Here is a 24,217-nt window from a genome sequence, read left to right on the forward strand (position 1 = left end):
TTACTGATAAGCTGTAAATGCACACTGTTTCCAGAGGCAATTTCCTTGTGTCACATCAGTCCATTTTAGATCATTAGTTTGTAAATACAGAATTTCATTTAACATTCAGAAAGAGAGGCAAGTTATTTAAATCAACTTAATTTTATGCAACATACTGAGTGTATAGTTCAACTGTGGTAACCGCAGCTGTGACTCTTTTAACGATCTCAATAAATCCTCTTTAAATCACAGACAGGAAGAGAATTATGCAAATGATATATTAAGCAATCCTTGAATGCAGGGCTCTGTGAATACTGGATTCTCCAAAAAAAAAAAGATAGTCACATCTGAAAGTTAATTGTTAAATTTTTAATTAAGATTTAAAATGAAAATTGTGCATTAAAACAAAAATTACAAGTTTATTCAGGAATAACACCATAGCTACTTCATATGGATACAAATGAATGTACTATATACAAATTGCATAAACAAGCTACATGATGAAAAGTATACGAATAAAAATGGAGAACTGAATGTAAACATAACTATTAGAGCTCTCTCTTATACATTTATTCATGAGTTTTCTTTATTATGAAAAGCTAATTATAGCTCAATTTTCAGACAGTGAGGTTGTAGTGTAACATGGCCATGGCACTTTACAGTTTAAGAGAACACTATTCTGAAGTTTATGATGATCCCAAACAATTCCCCGTATAAATACTCCCTTTTTATCCTTCATTATATTTTGATGCATAAATGAGTTCTTAAAACTTACTCACTTGTGGCTAATTCCAGTCAGAAAGCTAACACTTTTATGTAATAATATTTCAGGTCTAGGGAGTAGGAATACAAACATCTCAGAACCGAACCTAATCCTCCTTCATTCTCCATAGTTGGTACTTTTAAAGCAGTGTCTCAGTTGACAATCTCCAAAAGCAATTTTAAAAATTTAATTAGCAGTCGGCTCTTTAAGAGAGTCACTAAAAGAGATCCCCTTACGTATGTACACAAACCTTAAACGTCATACAACACATTTGCCTGTAGCCAATGCATCTTGAAACCGTTGTCTCCAATTAGATGAAATACATTTTTGCAGGGAAGTAGCAAAACAGACTTTCTAAAATAGAGAATACCTTGGAGTAAAGCCATTATAAGAAAGCAGTCCTTTAATAACCATGAGATGTTTAAAGCTATATATTCACACATGTTTAAATTTCCAATGTAAACATTGATTAAACGTTGGAACTGGATAAAATATCTTCAACCAAACGCTTGTAAACCCAGGCATCACCCTTTAGTCGCTGTCTTCTAATTCCAATTACCTCAGGTTTGCTAAGCTGACATATCTCCAGTTCAAACTGCATTGTGACCTTTCCAAAGTCTGATCTAGTCCGACATTTTAAGGTATAGCTGTTAGAAAACAAAAGATTATACACTGAATATGCAACATAAAAATACCATGTTTATTAATGCCAAATCAAGGAAATTAGCTTTTGCACACAAAATAGGATACCTTTGGTGTGAATATCAAATCTTCTCTCCAATGTAGCGCACACACTCAGATTTTTTATGTTCTTAACATGTGAAATTTGATAAAGTCTAACGGAAGGTTGATTTTTAGAGATGGCAATCTTACCACATGGTTCAATTAAAAAGTATCATTGGCACACATGAACAAATGATATTACTACTTTAAACTACTGTTTAAAAAAAGACAATTGGACAATCAATTAGTGTATTTGACTATCAGATTTAAACAAAAATTATATTTTACACATATGGATAACTCAGGCTTGTCTAATCTAGGGGATGGTGGTTCTGTTTGATGCACAAAAGACAATTCTGGCATTAATTAAACATACTTTGAAAATTGCTGCTCTCAAAATTCACCAAAGTTTCCACACACTATCTGCATATCAAATACAAAACCTACCAAGCAGCACGCTGATCTGTGCTTTAAAATGTAATAATTTCAAAATTTCTTCTCACAGAATCAGGATTTTGTTGTACAGGCAGCCATTCCAGCCCATTGCGCCTGCACTGATTCTATTGGCTGATGCCAATCTCCTGTCTTTCCCCCACCCCTGCAAAACATTTCTCCCCAAATAATCATCCAATGACATCTTGCATGCCTCAATTCAACCTGTCTCCACATTTCCAGGCAGTACACCCTGACTACCTGCTAGGAGAAAGAGCTTTTCCTTACAATACTTTTGCACATCACTTTGCTGCAAACTTTGAACAAAATAAGAGTCAAAAATTGCAGAGCTGGAAAAACACAGGTCAGACAGCATCTGGTGAAGGGCTTATGCCTGAAACGTTGACATTCCTCCTCCTCCTCCTCCTGAGATGCTGCCTGACCTGCTGTGTTTTTCCAGCGCCACACTTTTTGACTCAATTCTAGCATCTAAAGTCCTAATTTTCTCCTGTGAACAAAATAAGTCTATTTTCTAATTATACCAAGGGTTATTCAGCATTTTTCTTGTAAACTAAAACAAAGATCACATTTAAAAAGCTTTTACATGTTGCATTTTTAGTCCCCAAAAGTACAAGTCTAAAATTAAAAACTTAAGGTATGGGATGAATGTAATTAGTAGAACTTCCAGTGGTGTTCAATTTACTCTGGGTGGGTGACCAATTCTGATGGCAAGGTGCATTTCCAGTGTGACATATTTGAAACTCGTGCAAAGAAAATAGTAGAAACTAGATTTGGTTAGACGCAAACTGCGGTCCAAATTCAACTACGTTTAAAAATATTTCAGTGTTATTTGGTTGAATTGTGCTGAAAGAAAACCCTCTAAATAAATGGGAACTCCAGGCAAATGGCTTTAATTTGATAACAATGGGGAGAAAATGCATTTAGCAAAATTAATTTTAGGTTCATGTAGCGCAAAGTGACCTTCACCGGATGGTGGGAGGGGGGTTGCAGTGGGACATGGTGGTGGCGGCGGTGTGGAACATTATCCTCTTGTGGGAAAACTGATTGTGTTTCTGCAGAAACAGTCACATTTTGAGAGTGGTGATATTTGTTTAAAACACTGGCACAAGTATACCAGACAAAACTGTCATTTGTGTATCCTTGACTTACCTAAAGACAATGTGACTAAACTGGCAGAATGGCGTGCAATTGGCAAATTAATTTCAATGTAAGATTAGCTCTTGTGGTGCACAGGTAACGTTCCTAACTCTAAGCCAAGAGGCCTGGGTTCAAGTTCCAACTGCTCCAGAGATTTATATGAATATCTCGGAACCGGTTGATTATAGAAAATACCAAAAACAACCAGCTATTGTGAATTTCAGAGAGGAATAAGACGACCACTTACTTCATGGATAATGGGATAGAAGAGAAAAGGGGTTTAGGGTTAGAAATACACAAATCACGAGAAGTAAGGTTAAGGTGGCCATTAAAAAGCAAACCAAATACAGAGGTAATTTCTTGAGAAAAAAAAAACAAAATTAGAAGTTATTTAAACTTGCATAGAAACATTTCAGGCCACCGTTGGTGTATTGTGTACAGCTCTGGTTTCTTTATTACAGAAAAGAAACCACTGGAAAAGGTGCAAAATAGATTCATGAGGGAGATTCCACGTCCACAAGGAACTTTTTATAGAGGAAATGCTCACCACGTGCGGGGTTGTTTTCCCTAGAATAGAGAGCAAAGTGCGTGGGGAGGCATGCTAGACAAAGAATTATGAAAGAATAGGTGTAGATGATGTTTCCGTTTGAGGGGAAGATCTAAATTGGAAATCAAAATATAACCATAGGTAAATACAAGGAGGAATTCAGGGGAAATCTACTTTCTCAAAAAATTAGTAAGAATATGGACTGTGTTACTGCAAAAAGTAGTTGAAGTAAATAGCATAGATGCATTTAATGGAAAACCAGATAAGCATTGAAGAGATTTTTTACAAATGACTATACTGTTAAGGTTATAAAGTGAGTGGACGAGGCTTTTGTGGAAGCAGCACTGGCACAGACCAGTTGATCCAACCAGCCAGGTGGTGTTGTAGGCTCTATGCAATTATGCTGACAGACATTTTGAAGAGTTTCTTAAAGCAAGGTCAACCATACATAATGTGCACAGAGCCAATGCTTCCAGAAAACCACTGTCAAGTGAGGAAAAGGCAATGCAATTTGCATGAGATCCATTCACCCGGCCAGTCATACTAATGATCTACCAGACCGTTTCAGCTCAGTACGCTGTCAATAACATTTGGAACATCAAGAGATTGCCTTAAAATGTCCATAGGTAGAAATCAATGGAAGCAACAGACATAGGCAGCAGGTATTTTGTAGAAGTACTTTGCAAATCAAACCAGTTTAATTTTGGGACAGCAAGCTATTAATGCAACAGCACCATCTAGAGGAAAGAAAACAAACTGAATGATGGAAACCAGAAAATTAGGGCCAAATTTTCAGAGAGGCAGTCAGTTAGATGGCCACTTTGCTTCTATGTTTTTTTTAAAACCTGAAGACTCAGCTCAGCATTTCTGACTAGGACTTCCTTCAATGCCCTTCTTCATACGGCTAAAAACAAGCTATATCCCATGCTCCCTTTTTGTGGAACAAAAACAGAAAGTGCTGGAGAAACTCAGCAGGTGTGCCAACATCTGTGGAGAGAAAGTAGAGTTAACTGTTGAGTCCAGTGACCCTTCTTCAGAACATTCCCTTTATATGGCACTAGTTTGCCAAGTCTTCATTCACTGACACGCGGAAAAGCTTTGTGAAGTTTAAGTAATTTTTAAAGAGTAATGGTGAATGATGAGAAAGATAATTGGATAGGGCAGGGTGGAGCACCAGATTTGGGTGTGCATTGTGGGGGGAGGGGAGGGAACAATAGAGAAAGTCAGAGGGGTCAGTGGTGTTGGTTGGGCATTGGGGCCAGGTGAAGAGTGGGGGAGTAGAAGAGATACACAGTCAGTAGTTACTCAGGAGTGAGATATAATTTTGATCTAACATTTCCTGGGTAACTATCCAGGTAATGAAATAGGATCTCTCTCAAGTATCTAACTAATCCAGAGTTGGAAACATTCACAATGGAGTCCAGGGAGCTAGAGAAATGTCCACTGGATGTTCAAAATTCATTACAATTCCTGCAGAATCAAAATGTCAGGTTGGGGGGTGGGGGGGGGGGGGCTCTTCAAAATATTTAAACGAGCCAACAGTACAATTAATTGCATGTTGAAAGTGTGCAAGACAAAAAGAATCTCCAAATACTGTTTTCTCAACATTAACAAATTAACCTAGAATGACATGGTCTTACAGCAACACATTTTCAGCTGACATGGTCTTACAGTCATCTCAACTCTTTCCAGAATGGATCATTCTAAGCATCTCCACCCTATTGGAGTCTGTGGCGTAAACTCTTCTGTTTATGGTAACGTCCACATTTTAAATTGTGGAAAGGTGGCCCTGGGGTACATAGCAACAGTATGTTTTCTACAGTGATGCTACCAAATGTTAACATTATCTAAAGAGCATCCTTGTTATTGAAGAAAATAACTATTCAAAAGTCTTAGCTTTCTCAGTGAAGAGAATGATTAAAAATTTGAGCTATTGTCTGCATGTATATCTTAAAATGAGGCCATGCCTTCCTTAATCCATTTGTGATGGTCCCACTTACTCATCACTTCTCAATGAAGCACAACTTGCACATTTTGAAATAGGAATGAAAAAGTCCCACAATCAGTTTGTTTCTCATTTTAACCCGGCATGCTAAAACTAAACTTGAAACAACCAAACAGCAGAATTTTAGGACTGCATAGTAGTAAGTTGTATATTATGTTCAGTTTGGTTTACTGTGTTGGTGCCAGGTCTAAGCTGTAAGAATAACCTCAGAATGGGTATTTATACTTTACAAGCATAGATTCAGAATGACTTGATTTAAGTTTATGGAAGTGTGAAGGGATTAGATTGCATCTATGTGGATCAATTACTTCAATTGCAGAAATAGAAAGGAACCAGAGCCATGCTTACAAGTTACTGGAGAAGTCCAGCTAGGCTGGAGATTCTGCAGTTCCTCTTCTCTCAGAACAGTGGTCAGTGAATCAGGTAACTCAATGAATTTGCTGTGTGCCTTTGAGTGCACACTGGAACAGTTCTGGCTGGGGCAGAAACCATTTGTCAAATAAGGACTCTTTACCCAATAAAATCAGGATTAATGTGATCTCCTGGATGAACCTCAAACAATTAAAAAGCACAAGAGGAGGATTTGAGGTGGCTTTCCTAATTTTCCTGTGATTTTTTTTCCATTGTTCGAGCAGGAATTACATGGCTTCATATTGTGGTGAGGAGTGAATGCATTATGATGCATCTGTTATCACAGCCACGTGGAACAAGCTGGCTGACTAGTTGGTCTCTTCTTGAGCAATTTCATATGTTCAATTTGGAAGAAAACCAATTAGTTCTCAGTGGAGCTTCTCTGACTAGAGATTTACCTGGCCTTGAAAAGAAATATAGGTCACGCTTTTATTTACTGTAACAAAAATAATGCCAAATACTTCAAAATCAGCATGGTGTCTAAATCATGGTTTGAGTATCTAGAAGACCAAATTTGTCTAGGGAGTTAAAAACATATAAAAGGAATGAAACTAGAAATGTTACTCACTGAATCCAGTAAAAATGCATTGTTTTTGGAAAGCCTCAGACTCGTATTCAGGTATAATGCCTTTCCATCCTTTCCAACCTCACTTCCTTTAAAGGATACGGATTTATACATGGAAGCAAACTTTTACAACTGAAATTTCAAGCTGCCAGTTGCCTCTCTTTGGCTGCATTCCCACACTTTAAGAGTTAGCTAATCTATATATCAATCACATGACCATGTTATTCTACAGTAAAACTTATTTTTCTCCATCCCAGTTGGTCCAAATGATACAGATGCTATTTTGACCTCAACTTGTAATCCCAGCTGATGGTAACACTGGACAAGTCAGATTCCAGAGTTAAACCTGGCTTGATAGACCATGAAAGTTTTATTTTTGCAATTTAGTTACCATGACCATTCATGAAATATATTAACACAAGGTTGTCAATGAATTTTTCAAAGAAAGAATGTAATTTTGTTACACAAAAGAAACAAAGCCTATAGATCAGATTGACTTAACACTCTCCATGCCTCTGTCACCCCCAAATAATATCTTTCACATTCTCTCAACACTAATGAAGCATCATTCCCAGCCTCACTTTAAAAACAAATCTCAATGAACCGAAAAAGTCACAAATATTTCCTTTTGCTGATTTTTGGCACATTCACCAGATGTAATTTTCTCTGTTACTGTTGCTCCCCTAGACACGCTGACAGGCTAACCCACTGACACTCCTGACTTCTTGATTAAAGACTTAAACTTGAAGATACAAACTAAAAAAATTACCCTTCTGCTCAAAAGGGTATTTCTTCTGAATTTGACCTGTGCATCGCCCTAGCCATCTAACTTTTCTGTAGGTCACAAAATCTCTGCTTAATAAACATTGCAGCAATCATCTCCCCAGACACCTTGCCAATCATTTAACACAGGTCATAGCCTTTCAAAGAAAGTATGTCTTTAGCTTACTGTTCTAAATGTCTCTGATCTTTTTTTTAAAAAGGAGAATCAGAACTTCACAGCACAAAAACATCAAGTATCTATTTAACTGTACTTTAGAATCCAAGTTCCCAAAAATAACAGCACATTATAAACTGCCATCACAAACTTTATGTCTCCGTGAGTTATATGCAGGGGGTGTGGGGGGAAACAGTGAGAGAAGGAAAACAGGAGTCACCCTGGTGAACCTGCAACAGGATTACATACACACCAAGTAGTATAAAGAGCACGTGTATGCTGAGCTAAATTATTGCATAACCTACAGATCAGATCAAAGCTCTGCCACACTCAATTATGGCTGCGCTGTAAACATGAGTGTGAAATGAAAGACCAAAGGATTTGCAATCACCTTTAGAAGTACCAAGCGGATGATTCACCTCTTGGTCCCACGGAGATCTCTACAAAGTACCTATGTGATTACACAGACTGCATCATCTGTGCCCCACCATCCAAAGTCAGAATAAACCTTTTGGTATTTTATTCCTAGGGCCTTGGAGAATGCTAAGCATGTGACCTTGTTACCACAGCAAAGAAGAAAAACACAAGATCTGCAGCCAGTTTGATTCACTCTGTATGATATCAGGAAAAGATTGGGACACTGGATACAGCAAACACTGACAAGATTCTGAATATAATGTTGAAAACTTTATACTCCAAACCAAGTTGTGCCTTAAGCTGTTTCAGTGCAGCTGCATTGTCAGATAATAGTGGTTTCACCATTAAGAAACACCACAATCCTGTGATCTCACTCCATGCACACTGCCTGCACCAACTGCTTTATGGTATGAGGTAGCCATTAACTGTACCCATTAGCATCTATTCATTCTCCCAAACTGACCGTTACCCATTCCATTGTCTGCCCAACTCTCTCTCTCTCTCTGGGCTCCATCTCCTCTTATCGTTTACTCTCTTTCCCACCCCCCACGTCTAGCATATTACTTCTTCCTATCTACACAATCAACTCTGAAGAAGGGTTACTGGATCCAAAACATTAACTCTGCTTTCTCTCCACAGATACTGCAGTTTTGCTGAGCTTTTCCAATAATGTCCGATTTTGTTTCTGATTTCCATCATCTGCAGTTCTTCTGGATCTTTTTGATTTAAGGTCATATTAGGGTCAATAGAGCTTTTAGTAAAGCTCAGTTGACCCTTAATTATTTACTTACATTGGTGGCTGGGTGTGAAGGCGATGGACAATCCATCTGACATTTTGTGCATCTCTGCTGAAAACACACCCAGGACATATGTGCTTGCCAGCCCCATTTTTCTAGCTAATGAGATCATGCAGCAACAAACAACCAGTTGCTAAAAGAAAGTGCACTTATACAACTATTATAATTATAATATAATTATAAACTATTATAAAAATTATACAACTGCCAACTTCTTTCATCTGTGACACTTGACTATTTCCAGTTACCTCACCTGCCAATTCCTCTCCAATGGTACTATTAGGCACTTTGAACTAGCTCCTGCTGAGTTTCCAAACCTATCATCCATTTACTCCCTCTCCCCCATTCCATCTCTTTCAACTGAGTACTGCATATGGTCTCAATATCACATACCACTACCGGAAGCTGACTAATATTACATAAAACAACTTACCCTTTTTGCACAAAATCAACACGTTTTGTGGGCAAAACCAGCATTATTTCATTCAAAACTTCATCTGCATTCAGCATGGTTGTTGTAGTTACATTATATTGCGCCTGTGAAAAGGTGAACACAAATTTTACCATTTGATGCAGTTTTTTTTTTTAGACTTACAGTGTGGAAACAGGCCCTTCGGCCCAACAAGTCCACACCGACCCGCCGAAGCGAAACCCACCCATACCCCTACATTACCCCTTACCTAACACTACGGGCAATTTAGCATGGCCAATTCACCTGACCCGCACATCTTTGGACTGTGGGAGGAAACCGGAGCACCCGGAGGAAACCCACGCAGACACGGGGAGAACGTGCAAACTCCACACAGTCAGTCGCCTGAGTCGGGAATTGAACCCGGGTCTTCAGGCGCTGTGAGGCAGCAGTGCTAACCACTGTGCCACCGTGCCGCTCATTCGCAATTGATTATTATGGCACTTATGAACTTGTACAATGGTAATAACAATTTCCCATGCTTCAATCAAGAAAATTATGAGACATTTCTTCTTAGGTTAAAATACTACAGTTTAGAATTGTACATTCAAGTATACATTAGCACATAGTGCTTTGCATAGTGGAACAAAAAGTAAATATTTAAGGCTCAGGTGATCGCTCAGTGACCCAGATCATTGCAATTGGAAAAGTTCAGTCTGGGTTTATTAGATCTAGCTAAAAATAACAATTTGCCATGATAGTGATATAACTTATTGCATACCAGAAATGAAATAGAAAAACTGACCAGTTTTCAAAGAGAGTATGGAAGCAGCTTGTCGGTCAGCATTTTACAAAGAGAGTAGTCAGATAAAACTGTAGCTTTCACTGTTATTGTCTGGGATATTTACAGTCGTACAAGGATTGATTTAACACTAGGCACAAGTAAAAATAACAAGGGATGCTGGAGTAAGCATATCACTGAGGATACATTCCTGTTTGTTATAAAAAGACATTTCATTTACTCTAATAACTGATTTAAAACACAAAGCTAATCTGCTGAAGCCAACATGAATAATGATTCTACCTGCTCACATCACCATTTTGAAGGTAATTCAATTCTAGTTTGGATTAACCTTTCAGATCAAAAGAGAAGAGAGATTTTTCAAAAGCTACAGGATTTCAATTCTTGTTACAATCCCCATGGAAACGGTTAATTTTTAATAAAAACAATCTACATTTCTAACAGCCAACTTAAAAGGAACTGCATGACAAGATTGAGTTAAGATTAGATTAGATTACTTAGTGTGGAAACAGGCCCTTTGGCCCCACAAGTCCACACTGACCCTCCGAAGAGCAACCCACCAAGACCCATTCCCCAACATTTACCCCTTCACCTAACACTATGGCCAATTTAGCATGGCCAATTCACCTAACCTGCACATTTTTGGACTGAGGGAGGAAACTGGAGCACCCGGAGGAAACCCACGCAGACACAGGAGAATGTGCAAACTTCACACAGACAGTTGCCTGAGGCGGGAATTGAACCTGGGTCTCTGGCGCTGTGAGGCAGCAGTGCGAACCACTGTGCTGCCGTGTTTGAAATAATACAAATCAAGGAATGTGAACTAAACACTTTTTCATTAGCCAATTTATACAATAAAGGACAGAAAAATCCCTATATAACATACAAAATGATAAACTGTCCTCCTGTCTCCATCACCCCCTCTCTAGTTATATTTAACTTGGCACTTGTTCTGGAAGAATATTGTGTCATTTAAGGGACACAGTGTTGCTTCCTCCTGAGGGCTTGCACCCCCACCCCTCTTGTCAGCTGGTTAGATTCGACTGCTTGAACTGACTTTCACCTGATGAACAAATTGAAGATTCATCCCCTCTAGCTAAAGTTAGGCTTTCAGACTCATTGAAATTCTCACAAACCTGGCCTTTTTATTCTAAGTGTGAGCTGCAACCTGCATCCTTATGAACAAGAGACTTGTTCTCTGTATCAGATCATTGCAGACTGAACTGATTTGTGAAATTCAATGAATTACTTCAGCCTTGAATCAGATGGAAATGTTAATAGCTATCCATTAAATTCCCAGTACATTCAATCTCGGAATTAAACATGGCAAGTTCCGATTTTAAGCCACTCTGCTTCAATATCAATGGGTTAACAGAGCCTATTTTTGCTCGGTTTCACATCAGTGGCTTTTGCAGTAGCTCTGATATTGAGTTGTGGTCCAATTGGTGCTAACCTGGAGAGGCTTCTCCCACTCCTTGACTCTCTTGCCAATCCTCCCTCTTGCATTTCTTCCATCGCTCATGGCTTAGTGTGCAGCATGAAACTGCTCTTCCTGCCTGTGGCTGCTCATAAATGAGGGCTGATGAGTTAGTGGATCGGTGAGAACTATTGGAGCAGGAGAGGCAACAAGCTGAAGAACAGAAGAGCATGCTAGGTGACAAGCTGGCGTTAGTAGAATTGGATGCTACTTTCAGTTTAGGAACTAATTTTTATTTTTAAAATGTTATTTCATTCACAATAGAGGATTATTGTAAATTAATTCAACCTATCAACCCGAATTATAGATTTGATAAGGGTATAGTGGGAAAATCCAATTTGATTCATATTGTTTAATTTAAAAGTTGCACAATTTCATTAAACAAAACCTTAATGTCAACAGTTTTAATAATAACCATTTACAAATGTTGGGGGCAGCAAGCAGGCTCAGTGGTTAGTACTGCTACATCAAAGCGCCAGGGATCCATTTTTGATTCCACCCTCAAAAGTCTCTGTGAAGTTTGAACATTCTCCTGTGACTGCGTGGGTTTCCTTCCTGTGACTCTGGTTTCCTCTCATAGTCTAACTACATGCAGGTTAGGTGGATTAGCCATAACAAATGCAGGGTTACAGGGGTGGGTCTGGGTGAACTGCCATTGGAGGGTTGGTTTGGACACCCCTGAATAGCCTGCTTCCACATCAAAGATTCTATGATTCAACTGTGATTGACATCTTGAACAGGGACTTGAGACGAAAGGTTTATTATTAGCCCAGATGCTGTTTCCAGGTGTGAACATCTTACACTTTCTACCTTGCAAAACCATCTGGACCCCATTTAAGTCTTTAACATTCAGGCCACTCAGATTTACTATCAACAGAAATCAAAACAGACCACAGGATCCTCTTCATTCTTCACTTTTACTGAAATTAGACACAGCTGGAACATCTTGTAAAGCTTTATATTTGTGAAAATATAGAATACATTTTCTACAAATTAAAATTGTAAAATAAAATATATACAAAAGACATTTTATTGTATTCTAAAATGAAGTTTAGCACATAATTGTTAAAGCTTCAGTAATTATTTTTATGACAATTACCTTTCATGCTATTACGAGTCTAGAGACTGTTAGCATTTAAGAAATCAGAATGCCTTGATTTAATGAACAGAACAATGCCACAAGATTTAACTTTTTAAAAAAATAATATAAACTGTATTATTTTTAATGCACTATTAGTGGTGATTACCTTGAAGCCATGTATATTATTTCTTCAGATTTATTTCTCAATTCCAAGAATCCTCTAATACACAATTTTATTTCCTTCAGTAAGAACCACCCATAAGCATTTCACAGTCGTCCTAGTAATGTTTCTTAGCTCCAGTTATTCTCAGGAAGAAAAATTTTCATTTAGTTTATTGCCTGTGGATGGTCAGGCTCCTTTTCTGGTACTTTCAAACTAATCTGGTCACTTTCTTGTGCAATAAGAAACAGAGGCTGAATGCAGATTTCCCCACTGACTTCAAGCTTCAAACGGAGATTAACCTCACCTCCCTACTCTGCAGTTGAAGTAGTAATTAGTACTTTTTAAAAAAAACACATACTGCTTATAGTAAGGCCAGTCTGACAATCATCTGTTTTAACTAACTTCTGTCAGTGAGCTGCAAACCACAAGGCCCAATCTGCAAAGAATAATCTCTCGCAGCAAACATCCAGATAAATTAGAACTAGTGAACCTTCCTAAGCTCTACCCATCTCTAAGTCAGTGTTTTAGGTACCTTTTAAATGTAATTATCCTTCTAGTGAATGCTTTTAAACTAATTTACTTTCAACTCCAAAATAAAAAATATATTTCTCTGGACTGCCGTTACGAAAGGCTTAGCAGACAGCACGTCTTCAGCTCTTTAGCTAAGTAAGCCTGTGATGTTTTACTGCTCTTTAATTTTGACCTTTATAACCCAAACCCAAAGGCAATATTCTTAAAACCACTACACCTGCAACCTCACGTCCCTGCATATCCTCCACTGAACCATTACCATCAAGCCAGAGGATCAACCCTGCTCCAACAAGGAGTGCAGGAGGGCATGCCAAGAGCAGCACCAGACATACCTGAAAATGAAGCGTCAACCTGAAGTTACCAAACAACTGCACGAGAAACAACATAAGCAGAAAGTGATAAACAGAACGAAGTGAGCTCAAACCAAATGGCTCAGATCTAAGCTCTGCAGTCCACAGTATCCACTAGTGACAGGTAGTGGACAATGAATCAACTCACTAGAAGAGGCAGCTCCACAAATATCTCCATTTCTCAATGATGAAAGAGCCCAAAACTTCAGGGCAAAAGGTAAGGCTGAAGCATTCGCAGCAATCTTCAGCCAGAAGTGCTGAGTGGATGATCCATCTTGGCCTCCTCCAGTAGTTGCCAGCATTGCAGATACCAGTCTTCAGGCAATTCTATCCTCTCCACGTGATATTCAAAAAAAAAACCATTGGAAGCAGGGTATGGCAAAGTCTATGAATCCTGATAACATTCCAACTATAATACTGAAGACTTGTGCTCCAGAACCTGCTGTTCCCCTAGCCAGTAGTTACAACACCTTGAAATGTGGAAAAATTGCCAAGGTAGGTCCTATACTCAAAAAAACAGGACAAATCCAACCCGGCCAATTGCTGTCCCAACAGTGTACCCTCAGTCATCAGTAAAGTGATGGAAGGTGACTGACCTCATTACAGCCTTGGTTCAAACGTGGAAAAGAGCCAAATTCCAGAGGGGAAGTGAGAGTGCCAGCCCCTGACATTAAGGTCACTTTCAAACAAAAGTGGCATCAAGGAGCCCTAGTAAAACTGGAATGACTGGGTATCTGGTGGCAAACTCTCCACTGGCAGAGAGGAAGATGGTTGTGGTTGTTGGAGGTCAGTCAGTCATTATAGCTCCAGGACAGTTCTGCACTAGTTTCTGAGGATCGTGTCCTAGCCCCAGATATCTTCAGTTGCTTTATTAATAACCTTTCCTCCATCATAAAGTCGGAAGTGACGTTTGCCGCACAATGTACAGCACCATTTGTGTTAGATACTGAAACACTCCATGTTCAAATGCAATGAGACCTGAGCAATATCCAGACTTAAGCTGACAAGTGGCAAATAACATTTGCGCCCAGGCAATGACCATCACCAATCAGAGACAGACAGACAGACAGATAATCTAATCACTTCCCCTTGACATTGGATGGCATGACCATCACCAAATTCCCCACTATCAATATCCTGGGGGTTATTAGACAAACTCAACTGGACTCACCACATAAATACACAATGGCGACAAGAGCAGGTACGATGCAAAGAATACTGCAGCAAGTAATGCACCTTGTGACTCCCAGAGCCAAAGTGCATCAGCTGAAGATGTATATGGCAATATTTAATTAGTCATCAACACCAATTTGTTGACCAAGTGAATTAGAATACACAAATTTTGCTTCAAATTACAACCACTTAGTTGGCTCAACTAATCCTAGTGGACTGCAATAGGGGTTTCTACCTTGAAAATTAAGAACTTTTCTAAAAGGTCACAGATAAAAAAAAATCCTGTAAAGATTGAAGCTATGGGAATACAGTGGACCATGGAGGTGCTAGGAAGTGATAACAAAGAAATACATCAATTATTGGGATAAATTTAAATGTGAAAGCTGCAACAGGGGCACAGGATATCAAGGATGAGAGAAGCAGATTTGGTCAGGACAAATGTGAAAGTGGATCAAGAGCAAAGACAAAGTAACTACATTTTAAAGTCAGCTGCAGAGGTGTTCATGGATGCATGGTTTAATTCAATTCAGGGAATCACATGGGAGGGGTCCAGCCAGAGTTGTGAACAGATGGAGGTTTTAAAACATTAGAAGTGCCAAGAGTTTAACTAAAAGTGATGGGAGAAAGATTCCAGAAGGGATGGCAGAATTTCTTCAGTCCTTAAATCATAAGTATACTTCAAATAAACGCATAGACGACTGCACTTACTAGCTTTTGATGCAGTAACATTACTGAAAATGAACAGTTAATGGTTTGCAATCACTGTTATCAAGAAAGCTTCAAGTGAGTGGTCACAATAAAAGTGTTCAGTACCAGACTTTACACAGTACACATAGTTGGAGCACTGAAAGTTGCCAGAGGTCTGTAAAAGGTTCAGGATGAGAGCATTAGCAGCAGGCAACAAGGGCAGCCTTGTGGTGTAGAGAGAAGTACAGCCTAAATAGTTATAGCAGTCTTAGCAGCAGTTCAGGGCAGAAGGCAAGAAAGGGGTTGGCAAAGTTAGAATTGGATAAACACTGATTAGGAGAATCGACGTTTCAGGCATGAGCACTTCTTCAGGAGGGCTTTCCTGAAGAAGGGCTCGTGCCCGAAACGTCGATTCTCCTGCTTTTTTGGATGCTGCCTGACCTGCTGCGCTTCTCCAGCAACACATTTTCAGCTCTGATCTCCAGCATCGGCAGTCCTCACTTTCACCTTAAACACTGATTAGGCAATGCAGACTACAAAACCTGCAGATTTGGTACTTTGGCTAGGATTCTAAGTAATTAAGTGGCAGGGAGAAACTGGCAAGAACCCCGAATTGAAAACATACAACTCTTCTTTCACTGTATTCTATAATTTAATCTGAACTGCTACGATGTCTGATAAAATGAAAGCAATGCGCTGGACCAGACATTGTCACTTCTTGTGCCCTGACTAATGGCACATGCAGCACTGTCAGCACTGCAGAGTTCTCCTAACATCTAAAAGCTTATGTTGAATTGGAAGAGCTGCCCATAGACTTGTTGAGCAACAATTCGACAGTCATTCTCTCAGAATCATGCCTTGCAGCCAATGATCCAGAAAACACCATTACCATTCCAGGCTCAATCCTATCAATAAGACAGATTCTCTTGCACCCCAATTTAGTTCTCCATTTTGAATACCAATTGGAATATACATCTTGTGACAAGACCACAATGTACTCTGGATCAGAGCTTTCTAATGTTCATCATTAAGTATCTCAGTAACACCACTTCTGATCAAGGTGACCAAGTCCTAAAGGACATTGCTGCTAGATTGGCAGATGATGAGAATGCTAACAATTGAGTAAAATGTATTTGACACCACCTTCACCAACCTACCTGTAGCAGATATACCTGTCCATGACAGTCAGAAGGAGTTACCACCACAGTGCTTTTGTGGAAACAAAGTTCCACTTTCATACTGAAGACCCCCTCCTTTGTCTTGAGTAGCTTTAGCATGCTGCTATTGGTATAGATTCTGAACAGATTTAGCAACTCAGGACAGGGCATCCATGAAGTGATGTGAATCATTAGCAGCAACGCAATTGTATTTGAACACATTCTCCAAATTCACAATCCCAGTGTATCCTCCAAGCCAGGGATTTAACTTTAGTTCAATGAAGAGGATTGGATTGCATGCCAGGAGCAACACCAGGCATACCTTAAAACAAAAACAAGGTGCCTTACAGCAGCTTTTCAACATAGTTTGCTGGTATGCCCTACAACACCAGTCTATCCTTCCAAGCTGCCTACCAGTGTGTCAGAGACATGCTGCGATGGTTGTGAGGATTTTGCAGAGGTTGAGCGCCAGTGTCCATGTACTCTACAGAAGGCCATGACGGGGGCAGCCCTAAACAGGTGCCCACCAAATGGAGCTACTACATAAGACTATTTGCATGCCAATTAGCATAAACAGAATGGAATAGACAGAGTTAAGCAATCCCACAACCAATAAATTAGATTTTTATTCTTATCATATCCAGTTGTAAACTGTAGTGAATTAAAACAAGTCACTGGGAACAGCAAGCTTCAAAAATGTCCACAGCCTCATATGAAAGGAGGACCCAGCAGCTCCAAGACGAGGACACTTGCAAATGCCTCATCTTTAGTCAGAAGGGCCAAGTGGATGATCTCCCTCAGACTCCTGAGGATCCAATGTCATGGAGCGAATCAAATTAATTGAAGGTTGGCAACTACAGGATATCAATAAACTGAAGACACTGGATACTGCAAAGGTTTATCATTAACCAAAAGCTAAACTAGACTAGCCATGTGAATACACTGGCTACAAGAGAAAGTCAGAATCTGGGAATTGTGCAAAGAGTAATACGTCTTTTGACTCCCCAAAGCCTTTCCATCATCCACAAGGCAAGTTGGAAGACTTCCCACTTTCCTGGAGGAGAGCAGCTCCATCAACACAAGCAGCTCAACATTATCCAGGAAAAAGCTGTTCACTTGATTGGCAATCCATCTAAAATCTTTAACATTCATGCTCTCCATCACCAATGCACAGTGACAACAGGATGCGCCATCTACATGTTGCACTGTAACAACTCATCAGGGCTCCTTAGACATCACCTGCGAAGCCAGTTTGTCCTCCTTCATTATCAATGGGTCAAGATCCTGGATCTTTTTCCTTATTAGTGTTGTCAGTGTCCCACGTGGACTCTAGCAGTTTAGGAAGACAGCTTGCCATCAAACTTGAAGGCAGCTATGATGGGCAATAGATACTGGTATAGTCAGTGACACCCACATTCTGAGATTGACTGGACATCATCCAAAGACTAGTCAACATTTGGCTCATTCATGAATGGGGTGCCGGGCAAAACTCTGATAGCCTGACATTCGACCACAATTTAAGTAGTCACTATCTGAGAGATCCTGTGAGAGAACTAAAGTATTTTGGGAAATTAAAAAAAGATCCAAATCAAATTGTGAAGATTAAGCTTGCAAGCTAAACATTTGTTCATATAATAATCTAAAAAATATTCTTGATCATTTTTCTACCAAAAGCTTCAATCACAGATGATAAATAGTCAGCAATTTTCTCTTGGATTGAGATTCTTATTCAGCAATTTCCTAAAATGTACTGTTTTGAGTCACTTTATATAAAAAAAATCAAATCAGATTTGAAAATATCAGAATTGAATGTACTGACATTTTCTTCTTTTTGTTTAGAATTCATTGGTTCACAGAAGAGGCAGATAATATAACCTCATTTAGCTCCAGGATGTGTGATAGCTGAATTTTATCAGTCTCCAGATAGAAGTCCAGAGTCTTAAGAGCTGGATGTCATTAACCTGGTAGATCAAAGTTCAGTAAATTCCTTTATTCAAACTATTTTTCCCTGGTGCAGGGCAAAACTTATCTGATTCGAGTACATTTGGAAACAAAATTACCTTTTGCTTTACATTCTATACTCATGTTTTTCAATTCATAGAAACACTGCAAGTTTTACAGCTTTTGAACATAGCACAATGAAAGCTTCTAATCTTAGGATGTACCATAAGCTAATCAGGACGTAATTCAAATGTTTGATTCAGCACTATAAAAATTAGAAATTTTGGAAAAGTAGTGCTTTGGTAACCATAATCACATCCTTACAAAAGCAAATGAAAAAAAAGTTTCCCAACGCACCAGCTTTTCAATGCTACGAAATTAATTGAAAGCAAATTACCAAAATGGACAAAGCTGACATGCACTACAGCTTGCAAGTATCCTTTATGTTGAAAGAAGCTGATGTGAGAAAAATGAATACCAAGCCAAGGAAAGATTAAAAGGCAACCAAAAAAGGTTGGTGTAAAATTAATTTTAAAGGTCAGCCTCAAAGGAAGTAGGAAGACAGGCAAATTCAAGTTCAAGAGAAATTAATCTGACTTTTATGTTCTCAGGTAGACAAAAAAAATGGAAGTGAAAGTAAGCAATTTTTCTAACAGAAGGGAAATGGAATTAGAAATGCTGAAAAGTATGCCAAGATATAGCAGAAATTACTGGAAAAACATAGCAGGTCTGATAGCATCTGTGGAGAGAAAGCAGAGTAAACAATTCAGGTCCAGTGACTCTTCTTTGGAACTGAAGAAAATTTCTGATTTTGTTGCTGATCTCCAGCATCTGCAGTTGCATTTTTTTTTCCTGTCAAGATATATATGGAATCAGTCACATAGAGCTTGCACTGTCCGAAGACAGCAGCTTTGGTTTTTTTCAATGTTTAGCTGGAGAAGTTAAATTCAAAGTCTGATGTCACAGAAGTCATCTCACTGTAAAGAGACAGCGGAGGGGTTGGGAAAGGTGATTGAGTGGAGCTCGGAGTCAGTGCGCACACACACAGCTGATTAATATCTGCACACATCGTTGGCAAGTGTAAGAGATTACAAGAAGAAAAGGGGGACAGAAATGGTTCCTCAAGGGATTGACTTGTGGCACAGGGGTGGAGAAAGCCAAGTAAGATGATAAAGGCAGACCTCCGAAGCTGAGCAATGGACATGTTAAACAAGGTTTTCAAATTAGAGAGAAGAGTAAGAGTAATGAATGACTACTGGAGTACGTCATTCATGACTTTGGTCACATGTAGATCAAAGCTCCATTCAAGTACAAGTTGTCAATTGATAATTAGAAGAGGCTGACTCGACACATATGACTACAATAGAGCACATTCAGCATAATTGATTTCATATTTTTATATTTGATGTTTAACTTCTGAACTGATCATATCTAAGCATAAAACCAAACCTTGATTCTCCTTGGTCCATCCTTAAAAGACTTTTTCAGTTTGTTAGGCGTTAGCATTGTGATCATCTTATCCAAGCCCCTTTCTAAACTTCCAAACATCTTGGCACCTTTCTTCTTCTGGCCACTTTCATCATTAGCCTGATTCAGATCCATGTCCAATGAACGGGTCCTGTAAGTATCAACACTTAAAAGATCTCATTGTATAATGGATGTGGCCTCATTCATTACAAAGCATGAAGGTTTTTATTATACATTGTATTTCTATATCAGACAACAACACTTCACAAAATAACGTAGAGAGCTTGCATTAACAAACAACAGGCATGGAACTGTTGCCCAACTAGGCCCCTGCGGTCATCTTCCTCCAAACAGGTATATCATTTTGGATATTGTTCGGGGAGATGGCTCACCAGGGGGGCAACAGTTGCCAGGATCATGGCACCATGGCGGGCAGTGCTGTTCAGAAGAGCTGGAAAAAGACTTGTAGGGCCATACTCGTACGGGATTCTATTGTAAGCAGAGTTGATAGGCAGTTCTGTGGCCAAAAACAAGACTCCCGGATGGTATGTTGCCTCCCAGGTGCTCGGGTCAGGGATGTCACTGGTCGGCTGCAGAGTTTCTCAAAATGGAGAAAGATGACCAGTGGTGTTCCACAGGGATCAATGCTGGGGCCACAGTTGTTTGTGATATATAACAATGATCTGGAAGAGGGCATTGTTGGTCTGATCAGTAAGTTTGCAGATGACACGAAGATTGGTGAAGTAGCAGAAAGCATAGGGGTCTGCCAAAGAATACAGGAGAATATAGAGAGACTGGAGAGTTGGGCGGAGAAATGACAGGTGGAGTTCAATCCAGACAAATGTGAGGTAATGCATTTTTGGCAAATCTAATTCTAGAACGAACTATGCTGTAAATGGAAGACCCTTGGGAAAAGTTGATGAGCAGAGAGATCTGGGAGTTCAGGTCCATTGTACCCTGAAGGTCACTGCACAGGTGAATAGAGTGGTCAAGAAGGCATATGGTACGCTTGCCTTCATTGGACAGGGTCTTGAGTATAAGAGCTGGCAGGTCATGTTAAAATTTTAGAGGACTTTGGTTCGGCCACATTTAGAATACTGTGTGCAGTTCTGGTTGCTACATTACTAAAAGGATGTGGACACTTTGGAGAGGGTGCAGATAAGGTTTATGAGGATGTTGCTTGGTATGGAAGGTGCTAGCTATGAACTGAGGTTGAGTAGGTTAGGATTGTTTTCCTTAGCAAAAAAGGAGATTGGGGGAGACCTGAATGAAGTCCACAAAATCCTGAAGGGTATAGAGATAAACTTTTTCCCCCAGGGTGAGGGATTCAATGATGAGAGGTCACGTATTCAAGGTGAGAAGTGAAAAGTTTAAGGGGGATACTCGCAGAAAGTACCGCACAGAGGGTGGTAAGTGCCTGGAACACGTTGCCAGCAGAGGTAGTAGAGGCAGGCATGGTAGATTCATTAAAAAGGTGCATCCGGACAGATGCCTGAGTAGGTGGGGAGCAGAGGGATACACATCCTGAGGAACTGGGTGATAGGTTTAGACAGTGGATTTGGATCAGTTCAGGCTTGGAGGGCCGAAGGTACTGTTCCTGGGCTGTAAATTTTCTTTGTTCTTTAACACCATTCTCATCCTGGTCATGATCAGGATGGTGATGCATATTAACTGCTTTCAAACATGCAACCACACAACAGCCCGTGAACCAGAAGACCAGAATGTCTTATTGTGTTTTCATGAATCAGTTGGAACTGGAAGTACAATGACTACAAAACTAATGAAGGTGGCAGACTCAATAGCTGAACAGGATAAGCTACAGGAGGATTTGAATATAATTTGTCAAATAGGCAGACAGGTGGCAGATGAAATTCAAATGGAGAGAAATACAAAGTTTTAACAGGGACAAGAAATTCAGCAAGGATCTATTCTTTAAATGGGGAAAAAAAAATGTACATTTTAAAAGGAAAAAGGTATCTGGAAGTCCTGATTGACAATAAATTGAAGCTATTATGACAATGCTCAGGGGCAGTAAGTAAAGGAAATCAGGGATTCAGTTGAAACGAGGTAATCCTGTACAAAAAAGGAAATTGTAGCTGTTGAGGGTACCAAACAGAGCTAGCCGAATAATCACAGAGAATGAAAGGATTACATCATGAGGAACAAGTACATAAACTGGCCATATTCTAACTGAAAGACAGAAATCCAAAGTGTACTGTGGTTGCTGTTTTTAGGATTCTAAATAGGACTAAATAATGTAGAACATAAGGGGTCAGTGGAACCAGCCCACATGGAGGAGAGTGAACTCAAAACTAATCTGTGGAAAGATTAACCACTCACTGGATTAATATAAGGAACAAGCTCACGATGGCACAGTGCAAGCAAAGTTTTGATCCAAGTTTGCTAGATTTTTTTTTCTCAAAGATAATATTTTGTACACATTTGCACACAATTTATTTCCATGATCCAGAAAGGACCAAAGGGAAGATAAATCTTATTTATAAAAATGAAAGTGACTAGCTACCATTAACATCCGTGGGCGGCATGGTGGCACAGTGGTTAGCACAGCTGTCTCACAGCACCTGAGACCCGGGTTCAATTCCCGACTCAGGCGACTGACTGTGTGGAGTTTGCACGTTCTCCCCGTGTCTGCGTGGGTTTCCTCCGGGTGCTCCGGTTTCCTCCCACAGTCCAAAGATGTGCGGGTCAGGTGAATTGGCTATGCTAAATTGCCCGTAGTGTTAGGTAAGGGGTAAATGTAGGGGTATGGGTGGATTGCGCTTCGGCAGGTCGGTGTGGACTTGTTGGGCCAAAGGGCCTGTTTCCACACTGTAAGTAATCTAAATATTTTGATGGCTTCTCCATTCCCACCTGAGTGGATGTCAGAAATACTAATCTCAGTCATGTGGCTGAACCTGGTTACAAGACTGTAGCTTAATTACTCCAGAATCAAAAGGGAAAAACAGACGCTTCATTGCCTTCAAACATTAGCTCATCAGCAGGTAGCCAAACATGCTGTACCTATTCCAACTACAAGTTCATCTCAGAACCAATCACCTGATAACTCGGCCACCAGAAGTCTAATAACTCTCAGAGAATTTGCTAATTTTAGAAGAACCTCGCTTGAGCCAAAGCATCAATTCATCTAAAACTACAGGCCTGCTGTAAAAGGGAATGAAATAGTCCTAAGTGTAATTATATTGTTTTATTCCTCTTTTGTACCACTTTGAGAGAATGCCACATTTATGAAACTCTGGGGCAAATAAAAATCTCAAGGCTGGAATTATTTAAATTGGGATTATTCAGAGGATAAGAAAATATACAGATCTTGCATGTCAAACGTGTTGATCACAGTTAAAAGAAAACGCTAAATTCGGTCAGTGACAGATGCCCAGAATGCAATGCAGTAATCCAACTGGGTTCAAACATAATCGGTCTATTTCTTCCACCCTTTATACTATAGCAGTCTTCAGATAATGGATTCCATTTCATTAGCCACTTAAAATTATTTTTTGTCTCTCTCCCTGACCCTTTAAATGATTTCTGCACTCAGATTCCCTAAAATTCTGACACAAAGTCCCTAGCTGAAAAGCACTCCAGTGTATCAGAGTTCAAAGTGATAGTTGAGGGAGCTCAGGAAAATTGTGAACTGCTAATAAGTGCACAGCTTATTTTAGGCTCCTTTTCAAAATTAAATGAACACCAATTTCATTTGCAGTTAAAATGATGACTTTCAGTTTTTGTAAATGCCATTTGATAGTGATCAGAGAACAGTCTAAACTGAGTGGGCTTGATAAGAATTCAAAACATTCTGCACTAGGTCACCAAGTCTTCAAAACAGCAGCTTATCTTGGGAGGAATTGAATTTACTTTAGTATTAAGCTGTTGGCATTCACAAAACCTGTGCACTATCAGATACAACCCTATAGCATGAAAATCAAAGTCTAATCAGAAGCCAACAATCTATCCTTATTACTTAGTCTCCAGGCAATATCTGTGCTGAGTCTTCATTTGTAGAAAATCAGCAATTGAACAACATTTGCTGAATAATCCTGAGAGACAGTAATTATGCTGCTAACCAATTTAGGTTTGTCAGTCAGACCTGCAGTGGGGCACGTATTTGTCCTGATAGTAACACACAGATCCAACAAACATGCACCTGTTGAAACACCAAACAGGTAACAGCCATTTGTTCGTTCGTTGCAGACCAAAGTCAACCTGTTTGGTTTGAAATCTAAACAAAGC

The 24,217-nt window shown here is 39.5% G+C and overlaps 1 protein-coding gene across 4 annotated transcripts in view; it reads right to left on the reverse strand.

Annotated features, from left to right (window-relative positions):
- Positions 1-410: 410 nt before the first annotated feature.
- The window catches only part of melk (maternal embryonic leucine zipper kinase), a 94,294-nt gene continuing 70,487 nt past the window's right edge, over positions 411-24,217 (reverse strand). For all 4 annotated transcript variants that reach the window (XM_060846594.1, XM_060846602.1, XM_060846610.1 and 1 more), the window contains exons 16-18: positions 19,955-20,123; positions 9,168-9,271; positions 411-1,389 (exon numbers count right to left, since the gene is read on the reverse strand). In XM_060846594.1, the coding sequence (XP_060702577.1) occupies positions 1,212-1,389; positions 9,168-9,271; positions 19,955-20,123 (451 nt within the window). In that variant the 3' untranslated portion in view covers positions 411-1,211. The remainder of the gene's footprint in view (positions 1,390-9,167; positions 9,272-19,954; positions 20,124-24,217) is intronic.

This window comes from Hemiscyllium ocellatum, chromosome 2 (assembly GCF_020745735.1).
Source record: "Hemiscyllium ocellatum isolate sHemOce1 chromosome 2, sHemOce1.pat.X.cur, whole genome shotgun sequence".
NCBI lineage: Eukaryota > Metazoa > Chordata > Chondrichthyes > Orectolobiformes > Hemiscylliidae > Hemiscyllium > Hemiscyllium ocellatum.